The sequence below is a fragment of the Carassius gibelio genome, chromosome A5, assembly GCF_023724105.1.
Source record: "Carassius gibelio isolate Cgi1373 ecotype wild population from Czech Republic chromosome A5, carGib1.2-hapl.c, whole genome shotgun sequence".
NCBI classification, from domain to species: domain Eukaryota; kingdom Metazoa; phylum Chordata; class Actinopteri; order Cypriniformes; family Cyprinidae; genus Carassius; species Carassius gibelio.
Genome location: NC_068375.1, coordinates 6,093,066 through 6,120,919, shown reverse-complemented (window position 1 = coordinate 6,120,919; position 27,854 = coordinate 6,093,066). Strand labels below are relative to the sequence as shown.

The following is a 27,854-nucleotide window of genomic DNA, read 5'->3' as shown; positions in this document are numbered from 1 at the left end:
CACACACACACACACACACACACACACACACACACAATGACAATGGCAATACAGTATTTTTTACATGATAAAGTACGGCTGAGATATTCTAATGAAGCACATATGCATAAGGGCATTGCCATTGCTTTGAAATTAAAGTGAAATGTACTATAAATTTCTAGGTTAAAACCATTTCTATAACAGAATGGTTTTAACCTAGAAATGTATAGTACATTTAAAATTTTATTTCAAAGCAACAGCAGCAAGTAACTAATTGAATTAAAATGTTAAAGTTTTTTGTTGCATTAATACATATTAATAACACATTAAAATGTCTTGAACTAAATTGATTTTGTGGTAAACATTTTTTTTAATGTATTATTTCAGATTAAAACTAACTAACCAATAAATACATTTTGATTGGTACATTATTAAATACAGAATAAGTTAACAAACCACAAAGAAAACGCAAATACAACAACAGCAGGAACAAGTGGATCCGTTTGAATTTGGGCACTTCTACTGTGCAGTGAAAACTTTCAAATGAATAAAATGGTTTGAATTGTAGCCACTAGAGGGATTCACACACACACACACACACACACACCCCCCCCCCCCCCCCCTTCTCAACTCTGGAAACACTATCCAACACTTGGAGGAGCATGTGTGGAAGCGCTCCTGCCGCCAGTGCTTTACCTGTGACTTCAGCACAACACAAGAGGAGGAACGGAAGGAGAAAACTCATGCAGGACTGAAACATGGGCTGGCCTGCTTCCATCACATTCACACTCTTAAAAGACTGAAGGATCTCCAGCGGAGCTCACAGCACACACGAGGATCCGCGATGCTCTGGACACCTCCGAGCCTCCTGCAGACCATCACAATCACTTCAACTTCTAACGCCGAGACAACTTCAGCACAAAGCGCACCTGGATGTGCTCCATCCTCAGATATGTCAGCCCGTCATGTTTGGACGTGTTCTACATTCATGAATTGTTCTTAAACATTGTTTTGCGGGTGCGTGTGAATGAAGCTCTTCATTCATTGATTATTGATCGAATCATTGAATTAAGCTGCGATCTAGTGAAAGACTCACTTAAAAAAAAAAAATAGAAATAGAAAACTCCAACTCAAAGAACTGCTCGTATAGTAAAATAAAGAGCTTTATTGATCTTTGTATCTGGAACATTCGTCTTTGACAATCGATTTTGAGAGACGAGGAAACAAAACGAAAAGAACAATAAAAAGTGGAAGGACTTTGGAGAGGAAGAGCGCGTCCGTGCGCATTTATCTGGGACATTATCATACCCATCCGCTTTTTCCTCTTCATCATCATCTCTCTTGTGCTGAGTAAAATGAAAGTTTGGACTTTTCTCCAGTGTCTCGCCATCCTGCTCGTCCTGTGTGTAGGATCAGACTGCGGGACGGTCCTGAGAAAGACCCGGTCCAAACGCGAGTTGGTAAAGATCAGAGAAGCCAAAGCGGTCTTCCCGGGGGCTTGTGCCACCCGGCTTCCCCGGGGCAAGCGCTCCCTGCCGGCGCTGGACCGCCGGCTCCCCCGCCAGCGCCGCCGCTCCTCTCCGGTGGAGGATGCGAGCTCCTCTCGGGGAAAAGCCGTTTATTTTACCGGCAGAGGGGACCAGCTGAGACTCAAGCCCGGTGTGGAGATACCAAAGGGCAATTTCACCCTCCAGATGTGGGTCAAAGCTGAGGGTGGGCAGCGTTCCCCTACCGTCATAGCTGGTAGGAACAGATTTAAGCATTTTGCGTGAGTTTGTGTGAGATGAATGTTGGTGAGAAAGTAATGCATGTGAGGCTTGACCAGGTGACTTTAGCGGTGCTAGGTTACAACATCCATATCCATCATTCAGTTACAGTCGAATGATTAAGTAGACGCGTGCGTCAGCGCGGAGACTCCACACACACTTAAATTAATTTCTGATATTAGCTTTTGGGCTGAAGTGACCGAGACCATGACCATGACCAAATGAGGACTTCACTGGTCTAAATGAAGTCTGGCCAAAAGCTCAGGTTTGCCGCTCCTGCTCTTATCTCGAGAGAGCGAGCGGGACAGGACTTTCCCCTCCCCAAGTCTTTGCGCGTTTTGAGAGGCACGCGGTTTACACGTACGACCCTCGAATCCCCGAAAGACCCCAAATCCCCCTCTTCCATTCAACTCGGAGGAAAACACAGGAGAAAAGTGAAGTTGTTCTGAGCTTTGCAGATGTCTGAACTGCGGCTACAAACATTACCAAATCGCATCACATTTCCTCCGGTACTCCAGACACCGGAAAGCACAAATCAGAGTTTGCAAGCGCCACCACTGATCTTTAGAGGGGCTTTTCTACTTTATTTCAGTGAGTAAGCATTAGCCTACAACATCGCTTTCGATTCCGCTTTCTGCCGACAGAGAGCGTAAAAGACACGGAATGTCGGTCTTTTTTGAAAGTCATAGTCAGGAAAAAAATAATAAAAATTAAATAAATAAATAAAATGCTGGCTGCAAAAAGTGTTTTCTTCTACGCAGTCACGCACGACTAGACACACCGTCACCGAGTGAGAATCCACAACTGATGCTGCAGTGGGCATCACTGATTTACGCGTGGCATCTGATGTGAGTGCGACCCCCCCCCCCCCCCAACCGTCACCCCGCGCCCCCTTCTGTAACTGAGATGACATCATCTGTTTCAGGCTTGCAGTGGGTTTGCACTGGACCAAATGCCTGACCAACATTACAGAGATGAGCAGTATAAAATCTCCACACACATGCATCCATAAGATACATAAATGCATGCATGATTATGCTGTTTATGGATATGATCAATATTTTATACAGTGGGGCCCAGAAATCTGATATCACATTCAATAATCATTTTCTGTAAGCGAGGAATTAAAGTTAAGGAAAAGTTATGATATTATCGCTGCAAGAAAACTAATCTGTAGAAAGACAGATAATGGGCTAGCAGAAAATGAACTACAGATTGCAATGCATAATCCAAAATATTGGAAAAGCACCTGAAAAAAAAAAAAAAAAAATCAATATGGAGAATTATTTCATATTGACATAATCTAGTAGTGCGCAGTGTGCTCTTTTATAGACTTTATCATTAGTCACTTATAAAATAAGAACATTTTGATGATGCAGATTCTGCAAAAAAAAAAAAAAAAAAAAACTACAAAACAAGAAAAAGTGATTGAAATGGACTATGGCTTATGTAGTCATGCTTAATCTTTTAAATCTAATTCATGCCTCTAAGAATCATTGTTCTTCTTGTTGTTTTTGCATAGTGTTAGCCTTAATGTCAAGACTTAATACTGTTTTTATTTATTTATTTATTTATTTATTTATTTATTTATTGAGCTCTGTCATGTTTTCATTCCATAATGCAGAAGATTGAAGAGTGAGGAATGAGGAAAAGGAGTATTTGAAAACATTTGCCATAGAAAAAAACAAAAAGCTTATCAATGTTCTAATGTCAGTAATTTCAGCACCCTGAACAGCGCTGAGATTGTGACTGCTGCATGTACAATAGATTTGGAAGAGTGCTCTTTAAACCATCAATATTATTTATGGTCATGACTTGGCAGTTGAAGAAGAACCTGAGACAGACACCATCAGACGGCAGATTAGACATCTTGTTTAGATAGTTGATTTAGCTTTGGAAACTGTATAGGAAAAAAAAAACCACACTGTCTTGATTTCAACAAAACCTTATGTTGACTTTGATCAGATGATTAACACTGTCCATCTGGTGCATGAGTGCGTTGAACACGTTAGACTGATGTGAGAGCATGAAATAGTGCTTAGTGGACACTGATCTTCCATGAAGATGAGATATAAACTGACATACACAGCAGATCTGATCTGAGATACAGAATGCAAGCTTAGGTGACAATGAGGGAAGGACATTTAGGTTTCATAATGCTTAAAACATGGCTTGACAAAAACAGCATACTGTACTGTGTAATATCTGAGTTTATATCTTAAAATTACATTGTTATTGGACCCAAATAAGCCATAATTAATGAGGATGTTCAAATATCATACCTTCTTCTCATACCTCTCCCCTCCTAATACTCATATTAATTTATTTAATACCTCTAAGCCCTTGTCCTTGTTTAGTTTGATATTTGTGGTGAGCTGAATGTAATTTTATGATAATTTAGTAATGGTGAACTAAAAAAGTATTCACTATACACCAAAATAACTGTGACAATGAACAGACTTTTGGATAAAAAGTGAAGTCTGGACTTTACAAAACAGAAACTAAACTAAACTAGAGTTAGATTATTGTTTCTTGACTTGTTCATTATGTATTTGGATTTCTCTCCTGACACATTTGTTCTCGTTTTCAATCACAGGTCTCTTCGACAAATGCTTCTACGCCTCCAGTGATCGTGGATGGCTGTTGGGAATTAAAGCTGTGAGTGAACAGGGAAACCGTGACCCACGTTTCTTCTTCTCCCTTAAAACGGATCGAGCACACAAAGTTACCTCCATTCACTCGAATGCCCGCTACTTGCCCAACCACTGGGCCCATGTAGCTGTGACTTACAATGGCCTCTATATGAAGTTGTATGTCAATGGTGCTCAGACAGCTGTCAGCCGGGAACAGTCAGGTGATGTCTTCAGTCCACTTACTCAAAAGTGTAAGGTAAGTTTAATTCTTTTAGCGTTTCAGAAAATCGCACACAGTAAGTTTTATGTTTTTTTAATTATTTGTTAAAGGTGAAGCGTGTAATTTCTGTGCCTCTAGGTGAACCATACAGACAAACTCTCAGATGTTTTTTTTGACACACATTATTGTGCCTATAACACAGCTGTCTGGAAATTAAATTATAAATTTAATGCTCCATTTCATTTAAAAATATTGTACCACCTACACTAAACACTATACTCTAAACCTAATCAATAGTGTTATCAAAAGCAAACATTAGATTCATTTACAGAAGCAAATATGCATTTTATCCTGCTTCTACAAGTTTTTGTTTCTCTTTTTTCGTGACTAATGTTTTATGGGACTCGAAAGTGTCACATTTCAAGTGCAGTGCTGTACCAGGTGAGCTACTGACAGTGTTGGGTATAGTTACTTTGGAAAGTAGTTAGTTAGGTTACAACGTTACCATCAATTAAAAGTAATCAGTTATGATACAGCGTTACCTATTCATAAAAGTAACGCGTTAGAGTACTCATGCGTTACCAAAAATTAAAAGCCGTTTGCAGCGGCTCCCACACGACAGACATAGCCCCTGGACCCTTTAAATGCACCTAGAAGTCGTGACTCCCGACAATGAATAACGTCAGTCATCCGACTAAATTAACACTGCAGGATAACAATAACAGGAAAGACAGTCAGCAATCGTCTATTCCACATGGCGTTTTATTTATTTATTATCACAGAACATATTATTAATCAAAATTCGCACCTAACGTTACCCAGCCCGGGTAGCCTAGGCTACTGTATATTATGAGCACCACAAGATAACTCCTGATTTTTCTTTAACTTTAAATAATGCAGTTATCAATGTACAAGTATGCTTACTTGTAAACACAACCTTAAACAGGCTTGCAGATTTAAATCCATTTAGAAATGATGAACAACCAGCCAGCCAACGATCTAACAGAAATTAACAGCTGCCTGTCAAACAAAAATGATAACAAACCGAATTAAATCCTTCACTGCCACACAGGCAAATGACAAATCGCTTAATAGCCGAACTAATTATTATTAAAGTGTCACTCACAGTCACAAGCCTAAATTCGCTTTAACACAGTCCTCTTACATTTACTCTTCAAAGTAGTGATTAAAACGTAGCGTTAAATTTGAGGTAGAATTTTTGGCGGTCGACAGAAGCTTTTCACCAAAGCAGAGTGTGCATTTTACCGTTATGTTCTTTTCTTTTTCGTTGACAAATTGAAAATAATGTGCGTACTTCCATAAACCAAACGCTGTCCTCTCTGCTATCTTGCCAGGGGTTCGAAAAAAAAAACCACACACACACACAGGGTCAGGCGCAGGGCACAGACGCATCACAGCCATTGACTTTACGATCACAGAGCTTCGGCTCCGCTGATACTGTACATCCGTAGGTGGCACAGTAGACCTAGGACTACTGTCTGACAAAAAGCAGGCTGCAGTTGGGATTTTCCTTTCCTAAAAATAACGGATTACTTTTTTTTAAAAAAAAATAGCGAAGTTACTGATTACTTACGCACAAAACTAACGCGTTAAGTTACAAATTTCAGGAAAAAAGTAATTAGAGTACTCTAACGCGTTACTTTGTAACGCGTTACCCACAACACTGGCTACTGAGCAAGTTTACTACGTTCGAGAGAAGACATATATGGAGCTGGTTATTCAAAGCAAATGTCATAATGCATTAGTTTACAAATCATACACTATGGTAGTAGTGTTTTAGCTCATAACATAGTATCTTTTACCTGTATAGTACTGGAATAGGAGAAAGTATTAATCAGAAAAAGTTACACTCTTCACCTTTGAAAAAGCTGCCTGGTCTTATGTAATACACACACTGTATGTAAATAAAAGCAGACAAATGTAATGGATTGATCTGATTTAAAACTCAAGGTGCTGATGGTGGGTGGAAATGCCTTGAATAATAACTACAGAGGCTCCGTGGAGCGTGTTGGTTTGTGGCGACAGGCTCTCTCTCAGAGGCAGATCGTAAGGGACATGCGTGGACACGAGGACCCTGAGGACCTGGTTGACCTGGTGATCCGGGAGACATTTGAACACCCAGCACGTAAATGGCTGGCTGTGAAGGATGGCAGCTTCCCGATACCAGATGAAGGTCCTCGTGCAGGGTTGGGGTCTTTAGACACCACCCTGGAGCCTCCAGCTTGTGGCCAGATGGTGTGTGATAACACAGAAGTGGTGCGCAACTACAATCAATTCTGGAGCTTCCGTCACCCCAAAACTGTACGATACCGTGTTGTAAACGTGTTTGACGACTCTCAGCGCAAACCCACCGTCACAGATCAGCAGATTCATCTGCAACATCAACATTTGAATGAAGCCTTTAGCATGTACAACATCACCTGGGAGTTGACTGTGCACAATGTAAGCAATTCCTCTTTGTATAACCGTCTGGTACTCGCCAACTGTGACATTAGTAAGGTGGGTGACGAGGATTGTGACCCTGAATGCAATCACACCCTGACTGGATTTGATGCTGGTTACTGCAAGCCCAGGACACGATGTCCTGAACATAAACAAGGGAATGGCGTCTGTGAACCAGAATGCAACTGTGAGAACTATGGATATGATAATGGAGATTGCTGTAACCCTAGCATCACCGATGTGACCAAAACTTGCTTCAATCCAGCTTCTCATTTAAGGTAAGAACTTAAGATCAGGGAGTCTGAAACTGTTTTTTAAGACACCTTATCTAGTATAGACTAAATTTAAGTGTCAGGAGTTAAACCAGGAGTCATTTCTGTAATGTGTTTGCTCTCTGTGTTGTTGTGGGTTTCTTTTTGGTGCTCCAGTTTGTCCCACAATCCAAAGACATGCAGCTGAGATGAATTGAAGACATTAAATTGTTTCTTTATCCGCAAAATGACCACATAACAAATTAAAATCCAAAAATATAAATAATAATATAACTTTACATTTAACCCATCCAAGTGCACACACACAGCAGTGAGTAGGAAACACACACACCGGGAGTATTTTTTTCCAGCGCCCAGGGAGCAATTGGGGGTTCAGTGCCTTGCTCAAGGGCACTTTGCCCATGGATATTGAGGGTGGAAGAGAGTGCTGTTTATTCACTCCCCCCACCCACAACTCCTGCTGGCACTTAGACTTAAACCTGTGACCTTCAGGTTACAAGTCCAACTCTCTAACCATTAGGCCACAGCTTCCCCATTTACTGTAGCTTTGGTCCAGTTGTCTACATAAGCTCCACTTCTAATACGGACATAAGGAGCGTCAACCTTCCTTGGCTTGGCTTCTCATTTTCCAGTCAGCACTGGATAGGCATGTAACAGTAATCATTCACATGTAGGAAATATTTGCTAGTTTTAGGTCTTCATTTTTATCTTTAGTATATTATGTTACAACCAGCTCACAATTGCAAAATTAACGAGAGCCAGCATGGATTGGCGATTAGTGAAATAAGTTATTTATTCAACGAAAAATTAACAAAGGTATTCGAACAATCAGTAGTCAGTATTAATGGAAGTCAGTAGCGAGCATGAAAGAGGACTGTTAGCTCAAGGTTTGAAATGGAAGAGCGTCTGGTGCATACCTACAAACAAAAAACATACCATGCCTGCAAACAAAACAAAGCAGAAGAAAAAAAAAACACAGTCCTAGAACTCACTGGGACATAAGAATTACCATAAACACTTTTTTTATTATTATTCACAATTGGCTGTTTATTTAGTGTCCATTCCAGCTTCCAGGACCACTTTCCTGCAGAGTTTGGTTCCAGCGCACCTGCATAGAGGTCTCTAGTCATCCTTAAGACCTTGATTAGCTAGTGTGTTTATTGAAGGCTAGAGCTAAACTCTGGAAGATTGTCCTACAGGAGCAGTATAGTGCATTCCTGGAATAGAACAAAATGGTCCAGCATTGTGTCCTTAGTAGCATTTTGGTCAGGGGTAGCCAAAACCGATCCTATACAAATAAATTCTGAACCTGTTAATCATGGTCTTCAGGATTACTCTAAATGATGTTTTTCTAACACGATTCGGGAGGAGCGCGTCAGATACTTAATCAACCCAGGTGGACCATAATCAAGAAATCAATCCCACAGTATAAATATTGCCTGTAGCGGCGCAAAATGAACAGTCCAAAGACCGCTAAGGAGCTGAGTGGAGGAATAACTTTTGTGACACGTTTCCTTAAAAGCTTAAACATTGTTTTATTTGTACAGCTTTGTACAGGCTTGTACGGTCAACAAAATATGTGCTCCAGCACTCACCCCCACTCTTCCCTTCCTCCTGCACACCCCACAGGTGTTTTTAACCCCACTTAATGAATGACACTCCCAAAAACATTAGGTCACATGATTTTCCAATTACATGGCTCCTACATCGCTGACTTACCTCTAGCCATTGACGGTTTATCAGCATCCCTCCTCCACCCCATCTCCTCACTTTGAGTTCACTTTATAAATAGACAGGGAAGGGGGTGTACTCTAGGTTCGGGCCATTCCCGAGCTCGGAGCCCTTCCCCGGACAGCACACCAAATACGCATACCATAACTCGTGAAACAACAGCCAGGTGTGTTGAAGCAGGCTTGGAACTAAAGTGTGCATGAAGGTAGCATGGTTCATTACTCCTGATCCCGGCCAGTGCTTCTCAAACCTATCTTGGAGACCCCCACCACTGCACATTTAGGATGTTTGCCTCATACCCAATTCAGGTATTATAGTCTCTGCTAATGAATTTATGAGTTGAATTATGGCAAGCTCACACTACAGATTTCCAGAGTCTGTGACAAAACCCCCAGATCACGACCAAATAAGTGCTTCTTGCGCTTGTAGAAGCTCGTTAAGTATGAACAGTTCAGAATTGGATCTGAAACTGTCTCGATATATCACAGACATTGTCAAACCTGTTTGATGTTATCGTCACGTGATCTCGTAATGTGAGCGACACAATGACAAGGTGGAACTAATTCAGCTAATCACAGTGCAAATGGTTATACATGGAGAAAAGTCGATAAAATTAAACGTACAATGTCTTCGAGCAAGAATGCAGGTGGTCCTTGGTGTGTTTGGACACGTGAACTGGAAAGCAAACTTGTAGAGCTTTGGCAAGAACGTGACTTGTTTATTTGATGTATCAAGAAATGGCCTATAATCGCTGTAATTTCTTATGAAACTTTATGTGAGAAAACATGTTTTCGCTGATGGTCGGGAATGCCTGTTCACCGAATGTTTTGTAGTGTTTGCATCTTGTCAGCGTTGTCTTGTGTAGTGTGCACGCAGCTATGAAAAGACAACGACAGATGAGAAGAAAGCTTGTTGCATAGTGATTTGGCTAGTCTTCCAATCATGTAGTGTGAGCTTGCCATTAGGTGTGTTAGATGAGTAAGACTTCAAAAATTTGTAGTGATCCCTGGGACAGATTTGAGAAGGACTGCTCTAGGTAATCTGCAAAGGCAATTTGTGTTTCATTACTGAGTATTATTATTATTTCCTATTCTCTTCTAGCTTTTCATAAGCACTTCAAGAAAAGATGTTTTCATCAAGGATCCCACTAGGGGAGCTATTATCGCCTGCTGAGTGGTGATTTGCCCAAAGTCTTAAACAACAGTATTTTTGCCGAAAGACAAAAAGAGATTGAAAATTGGATTTCTAAGTCTGAGTACCTAAGGCCATTAGATAGAAAGCACAACATGTTTACAGTTTCACCAATGGATAAAGTCTGGTTTAACTTTTGGACTCTATGAAATGTAGCTATATTTGTTTCACAAAAATAGATATAGCCCAAAGGACACACGCACTGTAGTAACCCTAAACTATGAGATTTGTTCTATGGATGATTTATTGCCTCAAGAAGTAGTTTTTTTTTTTTTTTTGGTAGCTTTTGTTTTAGTTGGGCGGACTAGAAAGTAAAAGCCAACATTTCAGGGAAGCATATTTGATTCTTGTTTAGACTGGTCTCCAAGCAGCAATTTTGTTTTCAAAATGTATTCATAAATGTTTGTTTACAGAATTGCACGAAGGTTCATGAGAAAAGTTTAAACATGCCATGTCGAGAGAAGATAGTGAATGAACTGATGTAAAAACAAGCTTTTTACCTCTTCCTTTTGTGCGATTCATCCTAGTATTGTTCTTGAATTTCTTCTGCATGCCTTAATTGTGCTTCTCTTTCAAGGGAAAACAATGTTTTCTATTAGCCTTTTTGAATGCTTTCCAGGCCGCAGAATTGCATCCAGTAGTATTTCTAAAGCTCTTCAAATGACTCTGTGTGCGGGCTCTGAGGTGACATCAGTCACGAAAAACATGCAGGTGGTTTTTTCCAAATATTATCTTGTCGCAATCATCAAGAGACTGTTTATCACTGGATATCCAATCCAGTAACAGAAATCAGCAGTTGGCCAAACATAAGCTTTCAATGGAAATATTGCAACTGATGGATGAAAGATGGTTTAGAAAGATTAGAGTGAGAACAAAAGAATAATTTTCAGATAAATACCCCAAGTGGCTGTTTATTTTGTTTTGATTACGCAACATCTAGGGAGACACGCTGATGGCTGCGCCGCAAACATTCATCAGCATTCCTTCTTAATTGTGGAATTCTTGATGAACACATGCGTGGCACAACAATGGCTGTGTGGTCGGACGTTTATTTTTGTAGACCCAGAGCCTGTTACCACTTTGGTTGTTTGGGAATCTAGCTAACAGGAGACAATGTTAGAGTCCCTGAAAAACGTGAATGATATCAACTTATGATGTCTTTTATGTTTCAGGCACGTGTTTAAGTTACTTCTCCATGCTTTTTGAAGAATGCATACAGTGACACATTGTTTTTGCAAGCAAACATCCCATCTGTAAAGGAAGATTTGTGTTACCTTCACAAGATCACTGATCAGATCTGATAGCATAAACCTTAGACACAGTTGTGGTTAACCCTAAGCCAAAAGTTAAATACTTGTGTGAGTCCTCAACATGTACACATGCGTATGCATTAATTCATGCCTTGCTTTGGATGTCTGCCCATTTTGTGCATGTTAAAGATGTGCAATAAGAAAAATGTCTTTCATGGCTTTGGTCCAGAGATTAGTCACAGGTGAAAGGCCATACTCCATTATCATCTGCCTCGGTTGCAACAGCTTTGGTTTTCCCTTGGATATTTTGTGTGATGGTTTAATTGATGAATGGGATTCCTCACATGGGTCAACTCAGGGAGGTCCTTCAAAAGGTGTTTTACAGTCGTGTGAGCCTATAAAACTTACAGACGTTATTGTTTTTGCCCTAATGGAGTGCTCTGGTGTAAATCGGGCTAGCACGTTGAGTTAAATGCTCATAAAAGCACCTGTCTCTGGAAAGACACTTATATTCGCACACCTGCTTTGGCCTCATAGCTTGCTGTTAAAAACTTTAATGCTGCCCAGAATGTGGAAAGAGAGAACATGGTTGTAATGGATTCATGAGAATGATGTTAACAGTTTCTGGACAGCTTCTCCTTTGGCACATTAGAGAGAGTGCAAATGAAAGATCAAAACTTATGTCAGTGCTGATTTCTCTTGCATGCATAGATTTTGCAATACACTGATAATTTTAATGATAATTTCAACTTTTAAGGTGAAGGGCCAAGAGCCATGCATGATCTAAAACAGGACTTTAAATCTTAAATATCATGAAGGATCTGTGGTGTCTCTATTCAAACCTCAGAATGGCACAAACTTAATTGTTTGTGCAATTCAATTCTCCAATTGGAAAACTAATTTTTATTGTAGAAATCACTCAGTTAGACATTGACATCTCATCTCATTTCAAAGGAATAACTATTCTGTTTTAAGTTTTCCAGCAACTTTGGGGAATGTAGATTCATGGGTTTAGCAAATAAGCAGTGGCTGCCAAATAAATGTATAAGTCAACAATCTTACAGCACCCCATCATGCAACATGGTCATTGGGTTTAAGGTGACAATAAGTATTTGTTCTGTGTATAATATAAACAATGTGCTCGTTTTATTCAAGTGTCTCCATTTCTTTCTCCAGGGCCTATTTGGATGTGAAGGAGCTAAAAGAGATCCTCAAACTGGATGGTTCCATGCACCTCAATATCTTCTTCGCCAATTCCACAGATGAAAACCTGGCTGGAGTTGCTACCTGGCCATGGGATAAGGAGGCACTGACACATCTAGGTATAGAAATTACTCAACATGTCCTCCAACCAATATGCCCGCATAGGTTGTTTGTCCAAATCCCTGATATGCAACCCATCAGAGTGTATGCTACAATTGCGTCCATATCGGCAACAGGACACTTTCACATCAATGCTTTGTACTCTTTTATCTGCGTCATAATTCGGGTTTTGTATGGCTCAGTTGGTAGAGCATCGTGTTATACGACAATATGCAATCATGTGATCATGGGTTTGATCCCAGAGAATGCACATGTTCATAAAATGTATATGCACTGCAAAATATGCAAAACAATAAAAGTTCATTATTTTCCATAATGTAATGATAAAAACTAAACTTTCATATATTTTAGATTCATTGCACACCAACTGAAATATTTCAGGTCTTTTATTGTTTTAATACTGATGATTTTGGCATACAGCTCATGAAAACCCAAAATTCCTATCTCAAAAAAATAGCATATTTCATCCGACCAATAAAAGAAAAGTGTTTTTAATACAAAAAAAGTCATCTTTCTCTTCACAATATCCCACAGATTCTCTATGGGGTTCAGGTCAGGAGAGTTGGCAGGCCAATTGAGCACAGTAATACCATGGTCAGTAAACCATTTACCAGTGGTTTTGGCACTGTGAGCAGGTTCCAGGCCGTGCTGAAATACGAAACCTTCATCTCCATAAAGCTTTTCAGCAGATGGAAGCATGAAGTGCTCCAAAATCTCCTGATAGCTAGCTGCATTGACCCTGCCCTTGATAAAACACAGTGGACCAAAACCAGCAGCTGACATGGCACCCCTGACCATCACTGACAGTGGGTACTTGACACTGGACAAGTACTTTGGCCCACTGAGCAACAGTCCAGTGCTGCTTCTCTGTAGCCCATTTCCTGCACACGCCTGTGCACGGTGGCTCTGGATGTTTCTACTCCAGACTCAGTCCACTGCTTCCGCAGGTCCCCCAAGGTCTGGAATCGGTCCTTCTCCACAATCTTCCACAGGGTCCGGTCACCTTTTCTCGTTGTGCAGCGTTTTTTTGCCACACTTTTTCCTTCCCACAGATTTCCCACTGAGGTGCCTTGATAGAGCACTCTGGGAACAGCCTATTCGTTCAGAAATTTCTCGCTTGAGAGTGTCAATGATGGCCTTCTGGACAACAGTCAGTTCGGTAGTCTTACCCATGATTGTGGTTTTGAGTAATGAACCAGGCTGGGAGTTTTTAAAAGCCTCAGGAATCTTTTGCAGGTGTTTAGAGTTAATTAGTTGATTCAGATGATTAGGTTAATAGCTCATTTAGAGTTCATGATATGCTAATTTTTTGAGATAGGAATTTTGGGTTTTCATGAGCTGTATGCCAAAATCATCAGTTTTAAAACAATTAAAGACCTGAAATATTTCAGTTGGTGTGCAATGAATCTAAAATATATGAAAGTTTAATTTTTATCATTACATTATGGAAAATAATGAACTTTTATCACAATATGCTAATTTGTTTTAGAAAGACCTGTAAATACAGCAATACATAGCTATATCAACATAATAAAAACATGCCAGGGTTTATCCATTGAACCGTGTTTTAGTGCCATTCAGTGGAAACAGAACTCTTAAAAAGTAACTCAAGTTTCTTCAACTTAAATACATTTGTATTATTTTTAAACTGTATAGTATAACTTACTAGAATAAGAACCAATCCTGAATATTTAAGCACACACACATTAGGGTTTACACTGTGTACTTTTCCTCCTCTCTTCTTAGGTGGCATAGTTCTGAATCCGTCTTTCTACGGTACATTTGGCCACACTCATACCATGATCCATGAGATCGGTCACAGTCTGGGATTGTACCATGTGTTCAGAGGTATCTCAGAGATCGAGTCTTGCAACGATGCGTGTTTAGAGACCGAGCCGTCACTGGAAACTGGAGATCTGTGTGCCGACACTAATCCCACACCCAAATACAAGCACTGCAGGGACCCTGAGCCTGGCAACGAAACATGTAGCAACCGCAATTTTATTCACACACCCTTTAATAATTACATGAGTTACACAGGTAAGAACATATCTATTGGAACTATTCTATTCTATTCTATTCTATTCTATTCTATTCTATTCTATTCTATTCTATTATATTATATTATATTCTATTCTAACTATTTGACTTAATCTGGATTGGAAAAGATGGTAACACTTTAGTTTAGGGAACAATTCTGACTATGAACTACTTGCTTATTAGCATGCATATTACTAGCATATCAGCTGTTTAGAGGTACTTATAAAGCAAAATGAATGCCTTATTCTACAAGAACTTATTTTAGATCCCTTAAACCTACAATATACCTGAACTTCATAACTACCTTGCTTTAAATGAACATTAAATTATGCATTTATTGTGGCAAAAGTAGTAGTTAATAGTTTTGTAGTTGTAGTAGTAATTTTGAAATGGTTAGTTTATTTTACTCTTTAGATTATAACCATTCTACAATTATAATTTATATTTTTATTATACGTTTTCATATTTTAAACTATGGAACTCTGGGAAGAAGTTTGAATACATTTGCAAACTTATTCAACATTGCGGTTGTTCTTTTTACAGCATTATCACAATATATATATATATATTTTTTTTTTTAAATTGGCACTGGCAAAAAATAATTAATAATAATAATTCAATAATAAAAAAATAAAAAAATAAAAAAAAAACAACAACAGCAAAAAAAAACTATTTCCACATTGTTCTTTGCTTTGACCTTTTCAACATTTTGAGAAGGTCAAAGCAAGGTCACAGCTTTTTCATGTGCTATGGCTGGAACTAGGCAAAATTACTGAACTTACATTCCATTTTCCCCAGATGACGACTGCACTGATTCCTTCACGCTTAACCAAGTGGCTCGCATGCACTGTTACCTGGACCTCATCTACCCATCCTGGCAACCCGACTACCGACCCCCTCCAGTCCCCATGGCTCCCAAAGTGGTAGAACAGGAACAAGACTCCATTACTGTGGAGTGGTTTCCACCCATCTCTGGCCACTTCTATGACAGGTGAACTGAGGTCGCAGTGGCATAGCACATTACCTTGGGACTATTTTTTCTTACAAATATATGTGGTAAAATCACGAGCATTTGGAGAGATGCAATCTGACGTATTAAAGCTTGTGGAATATAAATGTGGATGTACTGTATATAGAGAGAAGACATGTCTAAGCATGTTCTGTTTTGTAAATATTGAAAGAGGATAAGTCATAGATATTTTGTAATAATTTTTTGAGTACTGTGAGAGGATAGATTGGAGGGAGTGCAAACAACTGAGAATTCTCAGCGCCTGCCAAATCGCTAACACATGCTATCAATTAATGGCACTATTTCTAAACTGTGTCTGTCATAGATAGATTGGAATTGTTCACATAGCCTTCCAAAATTATCTTGTTGGCTCTGGAATATCTGCATTTCATTTTGTCGAGCTGAATGCAGTCAGATATATTTATTTGTGGGCCTGCAGACTGTCCACGAGGGACGGTTATGTGAGAGACAGGTGGAATTCACTGAGGCAAGCGGCAGGGGAATCCCCTCAGAAGGAGCATGTTGAGACATGTTGCTCTCAAACTCTCCACTTGGACCATGTGACATTGTTTACTGTATATCAATATTGCATTCTAACACCACAGTCAGACCGCTTAAACAGCAACCAGATTTGTCATTGACCCCAGGCAAAAGTGCTTGAGTCGTTGGAGTTGACAAGGGAATTCTTGCAGATTCATAATGCAAATTCAATTGTTTATAAAAAAAATCTAATTCTATTAAAAAAGTAGGTAAAAGTTTCTAACTTGACGTATCTAAGTTGCATTTTGTCTGTCTCTGTTGGTTTCCTAGAGAAGTGGGATCAGTATGTGATAAATGCGCAGAGGGTCGAGTCCTCCTGCAATACGCCTCCAACTCTTCATCTCCGTTCCCCTGCTCCCCGTCTGGCCACTGGAGCCCCAGAGAAGCGGAGGGTGAGTTTTTTTCGTACCTCAGCAATCACATCATTTCTTCTAAACACACTTGCTTGTCATTGGCTTTGGAAGGCGATTCATCTGCGATAATGAACGCGATATGGCGTAGTTTGTCAGCGATCTACGGCTCTGTCTATTAAATGCCACTCCAATTATAAGCAGGTGATGGCGATTTAGTGGTGATCACGGAAGCAGCTTTACTGATTAGATGGGCATGATCATATCGTTAGATATATCGCCCAGCCCTAATAAAAAAAAAAAAAAAAAAAAAAAAAAACTTTCTTTGTAGCTTCATGCATTATTACTTTTATTTTTTATTATATTACTATTATTTTTTTACACTCTTGATTGTGGGCAAGTTTCATAAAAAAGCTACTTTTTAACCAAAAAGCTGAGAAAATCACGATTTTATGAAAGATTTAGTCCGGATCGGATTCAGAATGATGATCAAAATAAAGACAATATAAAGAGTATGATATATACTGTATAGAGTAAATCACTTCCATCAACACACCCAAAACCACTTCCATATTCATCTACTTACATATGTGACCACTTGTTTCTGAAGATGTGTAATATAGCGCCTTCTAACCCATAACTCTGGAAACTGGAAAATTCTGTCAGTGGCAGGGAATGAGTTAAAATTGTAAATCAGTCTTACTTTCTTCTCTTTATATTAGTTTTATATTTATTGCTGCCATTTGTTCAGTACTGTAACTATTGAAGCATTTGGGTATGTGTGCTCTTGTTGGCACATCAGTGTTTCCATTAGGTAACTGTCATACAACTCCGAAGTGATTAGTCATGTGACATTTACAGCTGAGGTGATTGGTTCAAAAAACAACTGTGTCCATGTGCAAATATGGCAGACTGCTAGGGGCTCTTGTGCCAGCCTAGCAGCTGCCATTGAGAATGAATTAATTGTTTGGATGTCTTGCAGGTAACACAGAGCTCCTTCAACAATTCTATTTGTTTATTTTAAATGATTCCTCACCTTGTAAGTGCATTGTGACCCTGGCTTCTCACAATGATCTTGTCATCTCTCCTACAATGACACTTTAGTTCTTGGATGAATTAATGCATCTTTGAAGAATTTAAATTTTTTCATCTATGTAATTTTTTTTTTTTTTTTTTTTTGCATTTCAGTATGTCTTCTATTTGTTTTCAGTGTAACTGTGAACATTTAACTGGCTGTGGGATTTTTTTCTTTTTTCTTTCTTTATAAATAGTCTACACAGCTGTGCTGCTCCAGAATTCGCAGACAGCTGCTTTATAAATTGTTTGTGAGCGTGGCTGGCATAAAATAGCATCGTGTCAGTTAGTTCGACTCACATCTTGGAGGAATGCTCTTACTCTGCAAATCAGAGCTTTTTGTGGGATTTTTATGATATATGGTGTATCATATCAAGACTATTTCAAAAGCATTACACACATTGATTGGTTCCACTAGGGAGACGTTGCATTTCTTTAAAATTGAAATGCTTCCCACGGTCAGGACGCATATTCGTTCATGTCTTTATGGTGAGATGGTGTCTTGCAGTTCTGATTCATATCTCTAGCAGAAGGAAAGACTTATTATCAGTTGGAGGAGTGTTTCCTCTTCAAAGACCTGCTTTGATGATAATGAACTCGCACAGACAGTGATGGATACGGGTCAGAGATTGCTGTTAACCTTATTATCAGAGAGCACTTTACTTCAGAACCCATCATTTTCACTAACTGTTCTACAGTTGGAGACAGACCATTCATCATTTCCTTGATATGGCAGTCTCTGTTTAGGCAGCACACAGACACACACTCTTAAAAATAAATATACATGCTTTCTCACATAAACATTAATACATGTCACACTCTGCACTTGTTGCAGTGTTACGAAAACATGCCTGGGCTTGCCGCTTCTCCAGAGTGTAAGCAGCTTTCGGTTTTCCCTCTTGGAGTGATGCCCTGTTAATCACAGTCATCTCAACGATCCCCTCTTACGCCAGTATTCATGACCCGAAGACCCCAGCACAGCTGCTTGGCAATATGTGTGTTTGTGCTTTTCGGCCAGGGACCGCATTTTAGCGTCCATCCTCTTCTGTCCCATCTTCCCGATGGCATTGCCACTTCACCTGCCGGACCGTGGAGTTCACAGGGTTTGTGGCTGATATCCTCAAGACACTCCTGCTGTTTGTATTTGCAGTAAAATGAACTCAAATAGTATTTCATCCAAGAGTTAATTTACTGTAGACCCAGCTATAGTAGTTTACAACTGGCTTTCAATATAGAAAGCTGCTTTGATTGTAGCAACCCAGGTTTATTGAAAATACATGCTTGTGGCATTGTTTTTGAAACACCAATAGTATGTGCCTTGTTGCATGTTTATCTGCAGTTTCAAAATTAAATGCCCAGTGACTGGTGTAAAACTCCATTAACTCCAAACTATATTGCAGCATTTTCATTCCAGGAAGTTCAAAAGTCCGGAAAGTGTCGCTAAAAGGCTAATTCTATATCGTGTTGGAAAATAACATACCAAATACCCCTACAGAAAAAAAATCCAATCCTATACCTGCCAATAGTGTTAACGAAAGCAGAAGTGATATGAGAACGCATTTGCTGATGCAACCACGCTATTTTAACAGTAGTTCCACAAGACTTGTACCTGTGTGCTTCAACTCACAAGTGCGACGTATATCGCGTGAGCTACCGAGTAAACCTGCTGTGTTAGAAAACCCATACATATACAGCTGTAGTATATGTGACGCTAATGTTCAAGAGTATCTGTTTTCAAACCTCACAGCATGTTAAAATAGTTTTGAAGCTAACATAATATTGTTCAAGGAATTGTACGAAAATTCTAACACTTCATACTCAAAAGGAATGCCTGGGCTTCTGTCTCCCATTAAAAATGGCTTAGTTTGAGCAACTGCTCAGAGACGCTGTCAGTGTTATTTTAGTATAGTTACATTTACATTTATTCATTTAGCAGGCGCTTTTATCCAAAGCGACTTACAAATGAGGACAATGGAAGCAATCAAAAACAACAAAAAGAGCAATGATACATAAGTGCTATAACAAGTCTCAGTTAGGTTAACACAGTAATAGTTGAGTTATTATTGTAGTTTTTATCAATATTTGTATAATTTTTTTATATATTTTTATAAATTATTTTATATTGTAATCTTTATTTAAACTTTTAGTTCATTTTATTGTGTGTCATTCTTATTAGTTTTTTTTTCCGTTAATATATCTATAAAGTAGTGGTGGGCATAGATTAATTTTTTTAATCTAGATTAATCTCACTGTGATCTTGAAATTAATCTAGATTAAAATGGCTCATTCGAATTCTGCCAAAGGCTATGTGTGCTACACAAATAAAATTGACAAACAGTAAGTCTTTGAGAAGGGGTTTATCAAGCTAGGTGGTGCATTAGAAAAGGGGCTCATCTCCTGTTTCCAAAATGCATCACAAAGTGCTTGAAAAAAGCTGTAAACTAATTCCACAATGTACAAGGTGCAAACAACCTTACGCCTGTTTCACACCAATGTTTAAGTTTTTTTCAAGTTTGTAGGTGTCAAGGTACATAAACCAAATAATTAAATGTAAAATAGCACTGGATAGTCTTCAATGTAAAAATGAAATGTACATCAAACCTGCATTTATTTCGACACCTTCAACATTTCTCACATTATTACAGTTTTGCTATATATATCAACAATTATATCTGGTGTCTGAATAATTTTTGGTTTGACTGTTAAAACTACAAAGTAATTCATTTAAAAGTAGTGAGTGATTTTCATTTTCATTTTCTTGGATTAACATTACAGCAGCCAGTAGCTAAATTAGGTGCGGTCACTTTAAGAGACGATGAACGCATCCAATATAATACACATCCCATTTTTTTCCTCAACTGTTTACTTTCACTTAAGAAATAACTGACAGTTTTTTTTTTATCCTAATTTCCAAGGTGGATATTTTGACATATTTTGTATGCATTTGTCGGCACTAGAGCAAAAATAAGCAAATTCGATGTTCAAGTGTTTTGAGACGCCTTTCTCTGCATTAGCCCTTAACATCAGAACAGCACGAGTACTGAATTGGGCTCTTTCACATCTTTTTGTTTGTTCAAACAGCGATGTGTATCTGTTCATTCAGGTGCAGGAGGGACTTTGAGCTCGGTTCAGTGTCGCTGTCCGTGATACGCGGCTCTCTCTCTCTCTCCGCACCGAACACAACGCGCAAGTGACCAGCTACTCTGTTCAGCTTTTCCGCGTCTTGTGTTTGGATGCTTTAATGTTTAAATCGACAAGCGGTAAGGCTTAAAAACACCTGAAAAAGATAAGCTTTCATGACGATGTGCAGCAGTGGCCCGTCAGCTGTCCTGAGCATATTTTTAGGCTGGCCTCAACCAGTCGGTTATATAAAATATCAAGGTGAAAGTCATCATCGCTTGCTTAGTATAGAACCAGCTCCCAACCCAACTTTGAGAATAGATTAACGGCGATATTTTTTTTATTGCCCGATAAGAGTCTCGCGTTAATGCAGCACGTTAACGCTGATAACGGCCCATCACTACTATAAAGTTTTAATTTAATTTAATTTAATTAATACTGAAGATGAAAATGAGATGAAAAGAAAGAAACTAGCTGAAACAAGCTTAAGTTTTAATATTTCACTTTATTTCAATTAGTATTTTAATTTATAAAAATCATACGAATTCGGGCACCATAATACATCTAAAAAATTTCATTAAAAAAGCTCGACACCGGATCTTTTCCCATCCCTTCTCCCGTCTAGTCTAAAACCGTGTCCATGTCGACTGTCACTTTATGTTCGAAAATCTATTGCACAAATCGACTAGACCAACCAACACAAGTTTCGAAAACGAAAATAGGAAATTGATTTTAACGACCTTTTCTCAGAGTGCGTACAGTTTTTTTTTTTTTTTTTTTGGAACACGCGTCACACAGCAACTGCAGCTTCGGACATGCGTAACAGCAAATATAATACTTCTGCACAGTGTTTCTCTTTCTACAACAGAAATGTGAATTCTGCTGGTATTCAGACAGTCTCATGCAGTCTCATTCGGGCTAGAATTGCATACGTATGCTTTTTTTTTTTTTTTTTGACATTTCTAATCATAAACTCAGTTACCGTAATCGGGACGTTTTCAGCCACACTAACACCAACCCCCCCACTTTCCTTTTTTTCCATGAATGAGCTTTTTCCTAGACAAGCTAATACCCCACTGGGATTAGCTAATCAAGTGAAAATGCAAGGCACTATTTCATGGGTGAATTGTCAGGTCACCTTGAAAACCTGCCCACCCTGCTGTGGCGGCTGAACCCTGACTAGTACCTCCGGAACAGGGTTAGTAGGCCACCACGGAGTCATTGAGATAAGAGATAACAGTTATTCATCTTATGAAATGACTACCTGATGAATTCATTCATTACAGTTTTTAAGCCCTTTTTGCAATGTGTTTGCAAGAATATATGTTCTCATTTATTTATTTATTTTTCAGTCGCTGGTCAACTGCAGCGTAACCGAGGTGAGAATGTAAACCTGCAGTATCGAAGACATTTTTATCATATGTTTACTTCTATTCTGGCCACACACATACTCACAATAATAAACGTGTTGAGATGATGTGGCCTAGAAAGCCAAAAACTCAGTGCTCAGTTGATTAAACACTGGAATTTTGTGCACTGCCCAGAAATGAGGTTAGCAAATGGCTTTTGCTGTTGCCAGTTTGGAATTGTACAAAGGAAAAGCAGGAGAACACACGGTCTGCAGTGCCCTGGCTTCTCCCCACATTTGATGAATGTTGGGGTACGTCACTCCCCGTCAAATGAGTTGCTGTTGACTCCAAATATAGCTGGACTGCAGCACATGAGAGGTAATTGCCAGGCTGAAATAAAAAGCCTTGTGCGGGCCTCGTCCTCAGGTCGCAATGAAATGATAGAGAATGTAAAGGAGAAATGGTAGGACAAAATGGACTTTAACAACATGCAACTCAGTACATCAAGTGTGTGGCTGCATTTCTCATTATGCACTACTCCTTTTTCTGCTGAACCTTACAATTTATTGTTCCTGCACAGATACTACACAGAACTGGGTTCCTGTTTTTATTATTGTGGTTCACAGAATTAGTATGAAGTAATAAGTAGCGTTGTGTTAACAAAACCTAAGATGAGATGAAAACAAGATGACACCAATATCATTAAACACTATCAGTGACTATATTATTGACGAAAAAAGATAAGACAAAAATGTAATTTACCTAATACAATAAAAACCTTATTATTATTATTATTATTATTTTAATTAAGAGGGGGGAAAAAATCGTCACCTAAATGGTTTTTAATGCTTGGGGTTGCCCGATGGCACAAGTGTCCAGTAAATCCTATCCTGGCCTATCAGAGGTTTTCTGTACTTATAGGTGAAAGTGTTCCAAATAAAAACAGTCATGAGCAGTAATCACAATTATAATTTCAAGCAAAACAATTATGCAGTATGACTAAAACTATTTGAATACCTGCATTTGAAATCTGACAAATGTAACACTAGTAGTTAGTGATCCTATTTCTGACATTTAAGGCCTGTCCTCTGTTTGCAAAAGCTTGGCTTGAGTGTCATAGAGAAAATCTGGTTCATGTATGCTTTTATTTTATTTTTTGCAAGCCTCAAGTTACTGTAGTTCCCGTCTATTAAAACACAACAATTGCTTTTTATATATTTTACACAGCTGCCTTTAAAGTTTTCCTGTCATGAACTGGAAAAGGAAAATCAAAAAGACAACATACCACAAATGAAAACTTTGAAATTCTGACTTGAATGCATTTGCTGCCTCTCTTAGGACCTCCAGATGTAGAGCAGGCATGCGAGCCCAGTGTCCGCACGTGGAGTCCGCATAACGGCATGGATCAAGAAAAGGTGCCTCCTCCCTGCCCTCTGCAAGGCTGCATGTTACAGCTGGAGTTCGCATATCCTGTGGTCCCTGACTCCCTCACAGTGTGGGTGACCTTCTCCTCCCAGGAGGAAACCATTCTGCCTGCCATCCACAATATCATCTTATTGACTGTCAGTGGCAACAACCTGTCTCTGGGTCCCAGCAATTTGTTCTGCGACACACCGCTGACCATCAAGCTGGATGTGCATGAGAAGGTGTACGGCGTGCAGTTTTTCACCATGGAGCAACATTTGGAAATTGATGCTACTCTACTCACATCCAAAGTCGACTGTCCGTTCTGTCGAGAATGTGAGCCGCTGCACTATAGGCTCCTGCGGCAGCCGGCATTTATTCACGCACCCCAGGGCGTCATGCTGAGAGACTCGATGCGAAGATATGTGGACAGGTGAGTCTTTTGAATAAATAAATATAATGATTAATGTGCTGTTCAAATTGTTCATTCAAATGGTACCTAATGCAATCAATACACTGAACCTTATTGTAAAGATGCTGACACTTCTTTGGAAAACAAAAACAAAAACATTTTGTTGTATTCCTGGTGAATTTTTCACTGCAATTATGTGTTTTCAGACTCTGACTAGTGTTTAGATACTCTTGCTACCAGTGGCGGCTCGTGGGTTTTAAAAATAAAGGAGGCACACTAATTGTATTGGTCTGGGGATCCCTGCCAACTGTAATTATTATCTTTTGCTCAACCACATTAAAGTGGCTTTTTGGTGGCTTTTAGTCAGAAAACGTCAAGGAAACGACACGCATACAGCAAGATAATATAAATTCACTTACCTGTCCTATCACTTGAAACAAACATCCATCCCTTCTTCACAGTCTGTGTTAAAAGAGAGCTGCCTGTTGTGCTATTTAATTAGGCCTACTGCTGTAGCCTATAGTTCTATCTCCCTTTATTTTTTTATTTGCGTGTATACTGTTTGTATGACAGCTTGGAAAATCTGTTGGTGATCAAATATTCAATATCACTACTCATCATAAGTGCTTGGTAAATTATCAGCCCATCTGCTACAGGAGACGTTCAAACCAATAGCACATAATTTACGTCTCTATGATGATTGGTTGAAATACCAGAAGGGAGGCTAGCCTCATCTATGATGTTCCTTTTCTCAACACTCCTCAGTGCTGAAAGTGAACACTCAATGCTGATTGGGTAATTTATTTATTCTTTTAACAACAGAGGCACAAGAGCTTATCTCTCCCCCAGCCTTCCCCTCCCCTTCTCTATCACTTAGCGGTCCTAAATACATCAGCAGATTCGGAACATTCGCGATAGAAAAGCTGCACTTTCACTTGGTATTACAACTGTGAAATTACAAAAAAAAAATATACATTCTGAGACATTCTGAGAATTTTATCAACATTAAATCATCCTCATTTTCACCTCAATATTGTGGGGAAGCTATGCCTCCCCTGTCTCCAAGAAACGAGCCGCCACTGCTTGCTACCTCTTCCAGGAAATATCGTATTTATTTTGGAACTTTTCTTCGATTTGGAGCTGTTTTACCACAGAATAAAACTAACGTAATTCAAAGTTGGAGTGTGAAATGTGCCTGGTCAGCATTAGGCACATCAAATCCCTGCTCAAATCTTGTGGTGTCTCTCTGTTCTTTTTCAATTATTGAATGGAGCCAAAAGAAACAAAGAGAAGGATGCAGCTGTTGGTTGTTTTCCGCCCAGCTCCTGGCATTAGAATGCAAGTTAATGCCATCTGTGCCATCGTGTGGTTCCTTTGGCTTCGGCCGGGCACCTCTGGTTTGGGCAGTAATATATGAACACTTTCTGACTTAAGGCCAGATACTGGGTCTCTGGTCAGCATTTTCATATTGGCCACTTCAGCATGCACGTGAAATTAAGGGTTTAACTTGCCACCCACTGATATAGTAGCTCAACATTGCAGAGTGTTTCCAATAGTTTTGGGAAATGTGTCGATCTCAGATTTATCTGCCATCAGCATAGATTAGTTTTGCACAGACAACTATCACAGTACTATGATCACAAGTGAGGAGAACGGGGATGGATGCAAAAGGGGGCCAGTTGTAACACTGTTATTTGAAGCATCTAATGTAAAAATGTTGTACAGGGATGAAAGGTTTTATGGGTTTAATGTGGTTTGCATATCCAGTATTTTATTTCCAAGTAATTTCCAGTATTTCGGATTGATTGAGGTGTTTACATGAAGGATTTTCCAATTGAGCTACCAATTAGTAACTGATTATTAACATATTACACTCTCAGAAAAAATAACAAAAGTACAAGAACTCACTGAGTCAGGTAATAGTATATATTTAGATACTAATATTTACCCTTTAGGGACAGATCTACCTTTAAGGTACACAAATTCACCCTTTTGTGTTAAACAACATATACTGAATAAAATTATAAACTCAACACTTTTGTTTTTGACCCCATTTTTTCATGAGCTGAACTAAGATTAAGACTTTTTCTATGTACACAAAAGGCCTATTTCTCTCAAATATTGTTCACAAATCTGTCTAAATCTGTGTTAGTGAGCACTTCTCCTCTGCCGAGATAATCCATCCACCTCGCAGGTGTGGCATATCAAGATGCTGATTAGACAGCATGATTATTCCACAGGTGTGCAATGTTGTTCCACTCCTCTTCAATGGCTGTGCGAAGTTGCTGGATATTGGCAGGAACTGGAACACTCTGTCGTATACGCCGATCCAGAGCATCCCAAATATGCTCAATGGGTGACATGTCTGGTGAGTATGCTGGCCATGCAAGAAGTGGGATGTTTTCAGCTTCCAGGAATTATGTACAGATCTTTGATCCATGGACCACTCGATCCACAACATTGACATCAGCAAACTGCTCACCCACACGACGCCACACACGCTGTCTGCCCAGTACAGTGAAAACCAGGATTCATCCGCAAAGAGAACACTTCTCCAGTGCCAGACACCATCGAATGTGAGCATTTTCCCACTCAAGTCGGTCACGATGATGAACTGCAGTCAGGTCGAGACCCCGAAGACAACGACGAGCATGCAGATGAGCTTCCCTGAGATGGTTTCTGACAGTTTGTGCAGAAATACTTTGATTATGCAAACCGATTGCTGAGGCAGCTGTCTCAGATGGTGGCTGGTCTCAGGTGATCTAGGAGGTGAAGATGCTGGATGTGGAGGTCCTGGGCTGGTGTGGTTACACATTGTCTGCGGTTGTGAGGCCGGTTGGATGTACTGCCAAATTCTCTGAAACACCTTTGAAGACAGCTTATGGTAAAGAAATGAAAATTCAATTCACAGGCAACAGCTCTGGTGGACAATCACTCAAAACTTGCTACATCTGTGACATTGAGCTGTTTGATAAAACTGCACATTTTAGAGTGGCCTTTTATTGTGGCCAGCCTAAGGCACACAGTTCTGATTAGACGTCTGTGTCTAAATCAGCATCTTGATATGTCACTTCTCCGAAAGCAAAGGAGAAGTGCTCACTGATACAGATTTAGACAGATTTGTGAACAATATTTGAGAGAAATAGCGCTTTGGGAACATAGAAAAAGTCTTAAATCTTTGAGTTCAGCTCATGAAAAATGAGGGGGGGGGGGGGGAACTAAAGTTTTGTGTTTATAATTTTGTTCAGTGTAGGTACAAAAGTGTACCATCCCAGTGACAGCTTTTGTACCTTATTTATTTTTGTATTTATTTATTCGGAGAGCACAGGTTGTCCATAAACATTGCCACTGAAATAGTGTTGCAGTTGATTAAATAAAGGTACACTAATGTGTAGTGATGATTGACCATTTGTGATGCCACCTGATGCTTAGGAGTAGAGTCACTGAAGATAAAACAAGATATAAATAAAATGTATGGTAATAGGGTGTATTACTATACTGAACTTGATTCAGGTGTGCAGATACATCACATTGGCACACACTGACACTTGTTCCACTCACAATTTTCTTAAGCTTATAGGACTTTTTCCTCCCCATAGTGTGCAAGCTCTTTCTTCACTATACTGTAGCTGAATAACACAGACATGTTTTTGATCTGATGTGAGGTAGGTAAGGTTTTGGCTCAAGTAAGCTGTGGTCAACTCACAGCTGGGTTTGAGAATCTGTTT

General features: G+C 39.3%; 1 protein-coding gene across 2 annotated transcripts in view; it reads left to right on the top strand.

Annotated features, from left to right (window-relative positions):
* Positions 1–644: 644 nt before the first annotated feature.
* Positions 645–27,854, top strand: part of LOC127989619 (pappalysin-1-like) — a 116,449-nt gene continuing 89,239 nt past the window's right edge. For both annotated transcript variants that reach the window (XM_052591439.1, XM_052591438.1), the window contains exons 1-8: positions 645–1,722; positions 4,342–4,634; positions 6,570–7,339; positions 12,682–12,827; positions 14,575–14,868; positions 15,667–15,859; positions 16,688–16,809; positions 23,649–24,147. In XM_052591439.1, the coding sequence (XP_052447399.1) occupies positions 1,335–1,722; positions 4,342–4,634; positions 6,570–7,339; positions 12,682–12,827; positions 14,575–14,868; positions 15,667–15,859; positions 16,688–16,809; positions 23,649–24,147 (2,705 nt within the window). In that variant the 5' untranslated portion in view covers positions 645–1,334. The remainder of the gene's footprint in view (positions 1,723–4,341; positions 4,635–6,569; positions 7,340–12,681; positions 12,828–14,574; positions 14,869–15,666; positions 15,860–16,687; positions 16,810–23,648; positions 24,148–27,854) is intronic.